Source organism: Oncorhynchus mykiss, chromosome 10 (assembly GCF_013265735.2).
Source record: "Oncorhynchus mykiss isolate Arlee chromosome 10, USDA_OmykA_1.1, whole genome shotgun sequence".
In the NCBI taxonomy this organism is placed as follows: domain Eukaryota; kingdom Metazoa; phylum Chordata; class Actinopteri; order Salmoniformes; family Salmonidae; genus Oncorhynchus; species Oncorhynchus mykiss.
In genome coordinates, this window is record NC_048574.1 from 56,700,258 (window position 1) to 56,711,551 (window position 11,294).

At 42.0% G+C, this 11,294-nt stretch overlaps 1 protein-coding gene across 2 annotated transcripts; it reads left to right on the top strand.

Moving 5' to 3' along the window:
* LOC118936710 (CD209 antigen-like protein E) lies at positions 1 to 7,741 on the top strand. Of its 2 annotated transcripts, none has more exons than XM_036933402.1 (6): positions 1 to 336; positions 1,029 to 1,130; positions 1,287 to 1,361; positions 6,114 to 6,238; positions 6,335 to 6,435; positions 6,782 to 7,741. In XM_036933402.1, the coding sequence occupies exons 1-6, from the start codon at positions 255 to 257 to the stop codon at positions 6,951 to 6,953; spliced, it is 657 nt and encodes a 218-aa protein (XP_036789297.1). In that variant the 5' UTR covers positions 1 to 254; the 3' UTR covers positions 6,954 to 7,741. The 2 variants fall into 2 exon arrangements, with proteins under 2 accessions (XP_036789297.1, XP_036789298.1); XM_036933403.1 differs by having other exon boundaries at positions 1,290 to 1,361.
* Positions 7,742 to 11,294: the final 3,553 nt, after the last annotated feature.

Consider the following 11,294-nt stretch of genomic DNA (forward strand, 5'->3'; position numbering starts at 1 on the left):
ACTATTTGTTGTCCTGCAGCTGTCATGTTCTATCACTCTGTTAGATGATCCTGTCAGGTCTATGTTCCTGCTTGAAGGTGTTTGGATACTCAACATTATATCAACTGCAGTGGACCAGAATCAGAGCTCAGAGAGGAACCAGGTGAAGTCAAACATCAGAGCTACGACTCAACTACTTGTCAGTACAGTTAGAATCATACAGTAGATATTACCATTACAAGTCAGTTAGAAAGGTTATCAAACAGTTAGTTAAGATGGATGCCTACGTCAACAAAGAGGTTGTTGAAAACAAGAATGGAGCAATGAGGAGAGTGACGACTGAGACACATCCCTCAGGTAAGAACACAGAAAACTCTATCACACAAACACACAAGTTTGGGGCCACCCCCTCACCCCACAGATAGTAAATGAACATGTCATAATCCTGGCTTATTATGTTTTTTATTAAAAGGAAATTAGCGTTAAAACTGTTACATTTCTCTCAGCCTCATTGACAAAATGTGTAGAATAGCAGGAAATGTGCTCCCGAACAGCAACATTTTCTCTCTTTCCCATGGCAAATGAAAAGGCACCCCTGCCAGGTTGGGTGTGGGGGGCCTTGCTCAGACCTGCTCTACACCACTGACCCACGCACGCACGCACACACACACACACACACACTCACACACACACACACACACACACACACACACACACAACAAAGACAAACAAACACATGACTAAAAAACAGAAAAGTCCCAGTGGAAAAGTATATTTTTTTACAATGATTTTACCCTACATTTAAATTTGCATAGGCATGTATGTTTTCAGTGTATTCAGAGGCTCCGACATGTCATACTGATACAGTCAATTCCTGAGGACCCCAGGGAAGAGTAGCTGCTGCTATCGCAACAGCTAAAGGGGATCCTAATAAAATACATAAAATACCACAAGACAGCTGTGAGAAACGATCCTCTTGTAGCTGATCATGATGAAACTGCACTCTGCTGTGTGTCCGTGTGTTTTCACACCAGTGTGTATCTCCCCAGCACCTGACGGTTCAGGGAGAAGACTCTACGGGATGGTTGCTGTAAGCTTTGGGATGCTGTGTGTTCTACAAGTCGCTCTCAACATCTCCCTGCGACTAGAATGTGAGTGGATTATTGTTAAATCATCATGTTATATCAGACTTTGACGACAAGATCTAAAATTCTGATGAATTTTGTTCTGTTTAACTAAGTTCCTCCTATGTTAGATATGTTTAAATGACTGGCAAACCACATCCAATATATTCTGTCCTCTTTTAGCAGACTGTCTGACTGAAGAGACAGACCAGCAACAGAGGGAGAAAGATGATCTTATGGGAACGTTTTCTAATCCGGGTGAGTTTACCTAACACTCGATCATAATATTAATTGTACATGTTCAATACGCACAGGGCCGTAGCAACATGAGGACATTGAGGTGCTGACCTCAGTAACTGTTTCTAATGAGAAACATGAATCAAATAGATTCTTGATCTGACTGAGTTCTAATCGCTTCTCTTTGCAAACGAGTGGAATCAAGACAAGTGGTTTGTTTGTTTAGTTTGCCAACGGATTTGCATCCTGGATTTGCCTTTTAAGCAGCACTTTCACCACTATCTCAAACGGCTAACTCCTCCCTCTCACAGCACTGGCCGAGGGCCTGAGACGTGAAACGACCTACCCCAGCTCGTAGTCCGCTCAAGTAGACACTAGAGACGCTGCTGACTGTGTTTCCGAGATGCCAGACAAAAGTACATTTTAAAACCGACCAGCATCTCCTGCCGTGTCTACAGACATCCCCAAACAAATACAAGTTGAATCTCTGAGAATGAGTACAAAACTATTAAATAGTCGCTTATTGATATGTCAGTCAGTCATGTTTTTCCGATTACCCTCCACAAACACAGTAACAGACAGAGTCACAATCACACAGGTATCCATAACATCAATGCGTTAGTCTTACAGTAAATACGTCACAAACTCATTGCTATAACACCATGTGAACGAATAGCAGAACTTCCACTCATTTGAAATAAATAAGCAATACATTAGTAGTAATCTGTCATCATGTCTGTAAGATTATGAAGCAGGGACTTTTATTGCAGTAATGTTGAAGGGCTCGGGGTAGTATAAGTAATGTATAAGTGCTCTGGGTAGTATAAGTCATGTTGAAGGGCTCTGGGTAGTACAAGTCATGTTGAAGGGCTCTGGGTAGTATAAGTAATGTTGACCGGCTCTGGGTAGTATGATTAATGCTGAAGGACTCTTGGTAGTATAGGTAATGTATAAGGGCTCTGGGTAGTATAAGTCATGTATAAGTGCTCTGGGTAGTATAAGTAATGTTGAAGGGCTCTGGGTAGTATAAGTAATGTATAAGTGCTCTGGGTAGTATAAGTCATGTTGAATTGCTCTGGGTAGTATAAGTAACGTTTAAGGGCTCTGGGTAGTATAAGTCATGTTGACGGGCTCTGGGTAGTATAAGTAATGTATAAGTGCTCTGGGTAGTATAAGTCATGTTGAAGGGCTCTGGGTAGTACAAGTCATGTTGAAGGGCTCTGGGTAGTATAAGTAATGTTGACCGGCTCTGGGTAGTATGATTAATGCTGAAGGACTCTTGGTAGTATAGGTAATGTATAAGGGCTCTGGGTAGTATAAGTCATGTATAAGTGCTCTGGGTAGTATAAGTAATGTTGAAGGGCTCTGGGTAGTATAAGTAATGTATAAGTGCTCTGGGTAGTATAAGTCATGTTGAATTGCTCTGGGTAGTATAAGTAACGTTTAAGGGCTCTGGGTAGTATAAGTCATGTTGACGGGCTCTGGGTAGTATAAGTAATGTTGAAGGGCTCTGGGTAGTATAAGTAATGTATAAGTGCTCTGGGTAGTGTAAGTAATGTATAAGTGCTCTGGGTAGTATAAGTCATGTTGAAGGGCTCTGGGTAGTATAAGTAATGTTGAAGGGCTCGGGTAGTATAAGTAATGTTGAAGGGCTCTGGGTAGTGTAAGTAATGTATAAGGGCTCGGGGTAGTATAAATAATGTTGAAGTGCTCTGGGTAGTATAAGTAATGTTGAAGGGCTCTGGGTAGTATAAGTAATGTTGACCGGCTCTGGGTAGTATAATTAATGGTGAAGGACTCTTGGTAGTATAGGTAATGTATAAGGGCTCTGGGTAGTATAAGTCATGTATAAGTGCTCTGGGTAGTTTAAGTCATGTTGAAGTGCTCTGGGTAGTATAAGTAATGTTGAAGGGCTCTGGGTAGTATAAGTCATGTTGAATGGATCTGGGTAGTATAAATAATGTTGAAGGGCTCTGGGTAGTATAAGTAATGTATAAGTGCTCTGGGTAGTATAAGTAATGTTGAAGGGCTCTGGGTAGTATAAGTAATGTATAAGTGCTATGGGTAGTATAAGTCATGTTGAAGGGCTCTGGGTAGTATAAGTAATGTTGAAGGGCTCTGGGTAGTATAAGTAATGTATAAGTGCTCTGGGTAGTATAAGTAATGTTGAAGGGCTCTGGGTAGTATAAGTCATGTTGAAGGGCTCTGGGTAGTATAAGTAATGTTGAAGGGCTCTGGGTAGTATAAGTCATGTTGAAGTGCTCTGGGTAGTATAAGTCATGTTGAAGGGCTCCGGGTAGTATAAGTCATGTTGACGGGCTCTGGGTAGTATAAGTAATGTTGAAGGGCTCCGGGTAGTATAAGTAATGTTGAATGGCTCTGGGTAGTGTGAGCAATGTATAAGGGCTCTGGGTAGGATAAATAATGTTGAAGTGCTCTGGGTAGTATAAGTAATGTTGAAGGGCTCTGGGTAGTATAAGTAATGTATAAGTGCTCTGGGTAGTATAAGTAATGTTGAATGGCTCTGGGTAACATAGGTAATGTTGAAGGGCTCTGGGTATTGTAAGTAATGCATAAGGGCTCTGGGTAGTATAAGTAATGTTGAAGTGCTCTGGGTAGTATAATTAATGTTGAAGGGCTCTGGCTAGTATAAGTAATGTTTAAGTGCTCTGGGTAGTATAAGTAATGTTGAAGGGCTCGGGGTAGTATAAGTCATGTTGATTGGCTCGGGGTAGTATAAGTAATGTTGAAGGGCTCTGGGTAGTATAAGTAATGGTGAAGGACTCTTGGTAGTATAGGTAATGTATAAGGGCTCTGGGTAGTATAAGTAATGTTGAAGGGCTCTGGGTAGTATAAGTAATGTTGAAGGGCTCTGGGTAGTATAAGTCATGTTGAAGGTCTCTGGGTAGTATAAGTAATGTATAAGTGCTCTGGGTAGTATAAGTCATGTTGAAGGGCTCTGGGTAGTACAAGTCATGTTGAAGGGCTCTGGGTAGTATAAGTAATGTTGACCGGCTCTGGGTAGTATGATTAATGGTGAAGGACTCTTGGTAGTATAGGTAATGTATAAGGGCTCTGGGTAGTATAAGTAATGTATAAGTGCTCTGGGTAGTATAAGTCATGTTGAAGGGCTCTGGGTAGTATAAATAATGTTGAAGGGCTCTGGGTAGTATAAGTAATGTATAAGTGCTCTGGGTAGTATAAGTAATGTTGACGGGCTCTGGGTAGTATAAGTAATGTTGAAGGGCTCTGGGTAGTATAAGTAATGTTGAAGGGCTCTGGGTAGTATAAGTAATGTTGAAGGGCTCTGGGTAGTGTGAGTAATGTATAATGGCTCTGGGTAGGGTACATAATGTTGAAGTGCTCTGGTTAGTATAAGTAATGTTGAAGGGCTCTGGGTAGTATAAGTAATGTATAAGTGCTCTGGGTAGTATAAGTAATGTTGAAGGGCTCTGGGTAGTATAGGTAATGTTGAAGGGCTCTGGGTATTGTAAGTAATGCATAAGGGCTCTGGGTAGTATACGTAATGTTGAAGTGCTCTGGGTAGTATAAGTAATGTTGAAGGGCTCTGGGTAGTATAAGTAATGTATAAGTGCTCTGGGTAGTATACGTAATGTTGAAGGGCTCTGGGTAGTATAAGTAATGTATAAGTGCTCTGGGTAGTATAAGTAATGTTGAAGGGCTCTGGCTAGTATTACTTAGCCAGCTAGAAGGATGAAGTAAGATGGTAACGTTAAAAGGAGCCCACCTCAGCAGTATCACCAAATAGACTACTAAGCTCTCATAATAACTTGCTTTACAAAGATTAGTCTACTGAGACAGACAGTGATGTGGCGCTCAGTGTTGAGGCTCATGAAGGTTGCAATGCATGCAGGAGGAAGCAGAGGAAACAGAGAGAGAGAGGAAGCAAGGCGGAGAGAGGTTAATACAGTGGTTCCAAAACTTAGGGTTGGGGTCCCCTGACTAAATCTGTATCAAAGAAGTTAGGAACTAAAAGAAAAGAAGATGTCTTTAAATATGAACATATTCACATGGCCTATCTTCCCCGTAGGCCTACATTTAAATGCACTCAAAATGCTAACAATGCAGGTGTAAAATAGTCCTACATTTCCTTTATATCACTGGTTGTTCTTCTTATCTCGATCACCACGGAGTTTATAGTTTACCTATTACACATATTTTTCAAACCACAACATCACTGATATTAATACAGAATCCTTAGTAATATTCAAATCATTCATGTGAATGTGATAACATGATCATCTGTGCGGAGCTTGATTAGTCATGCATGGAATTCAAATGTGAACGCAATGTCAGTTGAGAAAAGCCATATCTATGTAAAGAGATGATGAATTACGCATTTCAACAATACAACTGACTGAACAGTGTGACTCAGTGTGACTCATTTCTCATATTCATGTTCTCGTAGTCTCATTTCTCGTATAACATTACTGTTGTATAGCTATTAGGCTGTGTGTTTGTAGATCAACTGAGGTGAATGAACCTACAGCAGCCAAGGTGATAAAGGCTGGAGTCATTTTTGATTGTTTTGCTGTGCTCCAAATAGCATTTGAAAGTTTTTTTATTACATAGAAATGCAGTACTTTTTGGGAAGTTTCAAAACAATTAATCCCGCTGTTTTACGACCTCACTAAAATTCAATCCCTGGTTACGGCCCTGAACGCGTACTAACATTTTTAAAAAAATATTATTTCATTAATGAGTGAGGAATAATGAGATGCCAATGAATGTTTTAACTAACCTGTTCTGAAGGCTGGAACAAGTTTGAATCCTGTTGGTACTTCGTCTCTTCTGAGAGTAAAACCTGGAGTGAGAGCAGACAGGACTGTGTGGAGAGAGGAGCAGACCTGGTGATCGTAAACAGCAGAAAGAAACAGGTGAGAGAGTGGGGGGAGAGAGATAAATACATAGAGAGAGAGAGAGACATGATAAACATCTTTTGATCAGTATTCATTTATCTTTCTCAACAACAGAGATTTATCTTTGCCTTCAACAAGAGAGCCTGGATCGGTCTGACTGACAATGAGACTGAGGGGTCCTGGAAATGGGTAGATGGCACACCACTGATAACAAGGTGAGAGATTTGACCAGTTGTTATATGGAGACTTTGAAAACAAATGATATTGCTTCTGATCATCTTCATAAAAACACATGTTTCCCTTCATAGATGTCATTCAATGAGCTCTATAGATGAATCATAGAAACCAAGCATTATTTTCTTCAAGAAACTAAAAAGTAATTTTTTTGACACTATGTATATATATATATATATATATATACACGTTCTTTACTTTCTGTTGGTGGCCCAAATCTGACAGCGTGTGGCTTTAAAGCTGAAGAAACACAGGTATTATGTATTTTATTTAGGATGATGTTTTACTGACAGTGTGACTGTCTGGTTCTCTGTGTTGTTAACATAGTTACTGGATAATCGACCAGCCTAATAATGGACGAAGTGTTTCAACCTTTCCGGGGGAGGACTGTGTTGAATTACAAAATGGACAAGACCAGCCTGAAAAGACATGGAATGATTTAAATTGTGCACAAAAACGTATCTGGATTTGTGAGTTGTGTAACAATAACTCACAGTAACAACTACCCATCCACCATCTCCCCTTTTCTATCTCTCTCTATGACTCTCTCTGACTCTCCCTCTGTCTCCATCCCTACTCATTTATGTTTTTTTCATTCTGAACATATAAATCAAATTCCCATTCCCATCCCATTTACAGTACTTCCTGGGATGCATTAGTAGCTTCCTGTCTTCAGTAGTTAAATGATGGACACATCAGACACAGACAATGATTGAGACACAACAACACTAAAAGTAAACAGCTGCATTAGAACAGATAGAAAGGACCAGTATGAGGTTGTTAAGTCAGTACAGTCGACTCCTGATAGGTGCACATCAGATAAGTGTGAGACCTGGGTTCAAATACAACTTGAAATCGTTCAAAAGCTTTGATCGTTTGCTTTAGCCTGCCTTCAGAGCCAGGTGGGTACTGGGGCTTTTCTGTAGCAACAGAAGTATTTTAAATCATTTCATATAGAGAGGCATTCTGGTAGTACTCCTTAGACACTGGATTCATTTATTAGGTCTCGTAGTCTCCGAATTCACAGACACCCAAATGTAAATTTTGAAATGGCCTATTGATTAACAAGACACACTGTTTATCTTATTATTTTGTGCTATAATTTGCAGTTTACCTTGGAACATATTATCATTAGAATTATTTTACATTGTTGTGTCTCAATGGGCCGCAAGGCTATAAATAGTATTTATGTGCAATGGTCAGGTCACTCTGAGGAAGATGTCAGCTTTATGTTGAAATGTCAGTCACCTGTTCGCATCCTGTACAATGTATTAAAGTGAGCAATAAGAAATCAATCTGTCTTGTTGTTGACTGCTCCAACTCCTTTTTACCTCGAATTTGTCCATTTGGAAGTTCTCCTTGGCAAGCTATTCTCATATTTTCATACAGTATTTCATCCCAGGTCTGGTAAGTCTACACTACCTACTCAGGAATCAGATGAATATGTTTAAAGGAAAATAACATGTCCCAACCTCAACCACCATGTTACTTTATCTTCCTCTTTTAACATTTCCCTTTCTACTGGGGACAACATATCAAAAACGTCTCAGAAATGGACACAAATCAGACACAGGGGCAGTGATAGGTTCAGAACCTGAGTAGACATTGCTGTATAGTATATAGTCAGAAAACACAATGCATTGTTGGAGATGTCTGATGCCGTTCATGACAAGCCAGATGTAACCAAGAAGGTCAAGTTTGACAGAAGTGAAGCTGAGGAGAGGATTGTGGACATCTACGTCAGTGCAGACACCGAGAGACCATGAGACCAGCACCAAGACAAAGAGGTAGAAGACACTTCTCCAAAGAACGGACCAGGAGGTCAACCTAACACACACACAATTTTTCTCTCTCTCACACACACAATGCAAAGAAAAACTATAAACACATTTTATAACACAGGGAAGAGACCCTTCATAAGTCTTGATGTGTTGTCCGACTGACTGGGATCATAGGTCCACTGTTGGTAAATGTTAGAATTCCTACACATTACCGGCCGTTCTGTTGTTCTCTGATTTAGTTATTGCAGATAACGGGTCTCTCAGAGCTTCTTAGTTTATAAGACCAACTCACTGTCACGGCCGTCGTCGGAATGACACCAAGGTGCAGCGTGGTCAGCGTACATTTTATTTTATTTAGAATAAAATGTCACCAACAAAACAAAGAAATACCAACACGCCCACAACGCTTATAAGGACCATGGTGCCCCTAACAAAGAACTTCCCACAATCACAACAGGGAAAAAAGGCTGCCTAAGTATGATTCCCAATCAGAGACAACGATAGACAGCTGTCCCTGATTGAGAACCATACCCGTCCAAACACAAAGAAATAGAACACATAGAAATCAGAACATAGAATGCCCACCTAAATCACACCCTGACCAAACCAAAATAGAGACATAAAAAGGCTCTCTAAGGTCAGGGTGTGACACTCACCAGCAGAAATAGTCTTTTTAGTTTTTAAGACCAAATCACCTTCAGAAAGAGCCCTCTCCTTTCGGAAAAGCTGAAAACGACTCCATTTTGTTGATCCCTGCCTACAGACAGAAACTAAAACAAGAGGATCTCCCGTGCGGAGGTCTGTTCAACTCTGGTCCGACCAATCTGATTCCACACTCCAAGACAGCTTCCATCACGTGGACTGGGATATGTTTCGTAGTGCGTCAGACAACAACATTGACGAATACGCTGATTCGGTGAGCGAGTTCATTAGAACGTGCGTTGAAGATGTCGTTCCCATAGCAACGATTAAAACATTCCCAAACCAGAATCCGTGGATTGATGGCAGCATTCACGTGAAACTGAAAGCCCGAACCACTGCTTTTAATCAGGGCAAGGTGACCGGAAACATGACCGAATACAAACAGTGTAACTACTCCCTCCGCAAGGCAATCAAACAAGCTAAGCGTCAGTATAGAGACAAAGTAGAATCGCAATTCAACGGCTCAGACACAAGAGGTATGTGGCAGGGTCTACAGTCAATCACGGATTACAAAAAGAAAACCAGCCCCGTCACGGACCAGGATGTCTTGCTCCCAGGCAGACTAAATAACTTTTTTGCCCGCTTTGAGGACAATACAGTGCCACTGACACGGAACACAACTAAAACATGCGGACTCTCCTTCACTGCAGCCGACGTGAGGAAAACATTTAAACGTGTCAACCCTCGCAAGGCTGCAGGCCCAGACGGCATCCCCAGCCGCGCCCTCAGAGCATGCGCAGACCAGCTGGCTGGTGTGTTTACGGACATATTCAATCAATCCCTATCCCAGTCTGTTGTTCCCACATGCTTCAAGAGGGCCACCATTGTTCCTATTCCTAAATAAGCTAAGGTAATTGAGCTAAACCACTATCGCCCCGTAGCACTCACTTCCGTCATCATGAAGTGCTTTGAGAGACTAGTCAAGGACCATATCACCTCTACCCTACCTGACACCCTAGACCCACTCCAATTTGCTTACCGCCCAAATAGGTCCACAGACGATGCAATCTCAACCACACTGCACACTGCCCTAACCCATCTGGACAAGAGGAATACCTATGTGAGAATGCTGTTCATCGACTACAGCTCGGCATTTAACACCATAGTGCCCTCCAAGCTCGTCATCAAGCTCGAGACCCTGGGTCTCGACCCCGCCCTGTGCAACTGGGTACTGGACTTCCTGACGGGCCGCCCCCAGGTGGTGAGGGTAGGCAACAACATTTCCACCCCGCTGATCCTCAACACTGGGGCCCCACAAGGGTGCGTTCTCCCTCTCCTGTACTCCCTGTTCACCCACGACTGTGTGGCCACGCACGCCTCCAACTCAATCATCAAGTTTGCGGACGACACAACAGTGGTAGGCTTGATTACCAACGATGACGAGACGGCCTACAGGGAGGAGGTGAGGGCCCTCGGAGTGTGGTGTCAGGAAAATAACCTCACACTCAACGTCAACAAAACTAAGGAGATGATTGTGGACTTCAGGAAACAGCAGAGGGAACACCCTCCTATCCACATCGATGGAACAGTAGTGGAGAGGGTAGTAAGTTTTAAGTTCCTCGGGGTACACATCACAGACAAACTGAATTGGTCCACTCACACAGACAGCATTGTGAAGAAGGCGCAGCAGCGCCTCTTCAACCTCAGGAGGCTGAAGAAATTCGGCTTGTCACCAAAAGCACTCACAAACTTCTACAGATGCACAATCGAGAGCATCCTGTCGGGCTGTATCACCGCCTGGTACGGCAACTGCTCCGCCCACAACCGTAAGGCTCTCCAGTGGGTAGCGAGGTCTGCCCAATGCATCACCCGGGGGCAAACTACCTGCCCTCCAGGATACCTACACCACCCGATGTCACAGGAAGACTATGAAGATCATCAAGAACAACAACCATCCGAGCCACTGCCTGTTCACCCCGATATCATCTAGAAGGAGAGGTCAGTACAGGTGCATCAAAGCAGGGACCGAGAGACTGAAAAACAGCTTCTATCTCAAGGCCATCAGACTGTTAAACAGCCTCCACTAACATTGAGTGGCTGCTGCCAACACACTGACTCAACTCCAGCCACTTTAATAATGGGAATTTATGGGAAATGATGTAAAATATATCACAAGCCACTTTATTAAACAATGCTACCTAATATAATGTTTACATACCCTACATTATTCATCTCATATGTATATTTATATATTGTACTCTATATCATCTACTGCATCTTTATGTAATACATGTATCACTAGCCACTTTAACTATGCCACTTTGTTTACATACTCATCTCATATGTATATACTGCACTCAATGCCATCTACTGTATCTTGCCTATGCCGCTCTGTACCATCACTCATTCATATATCT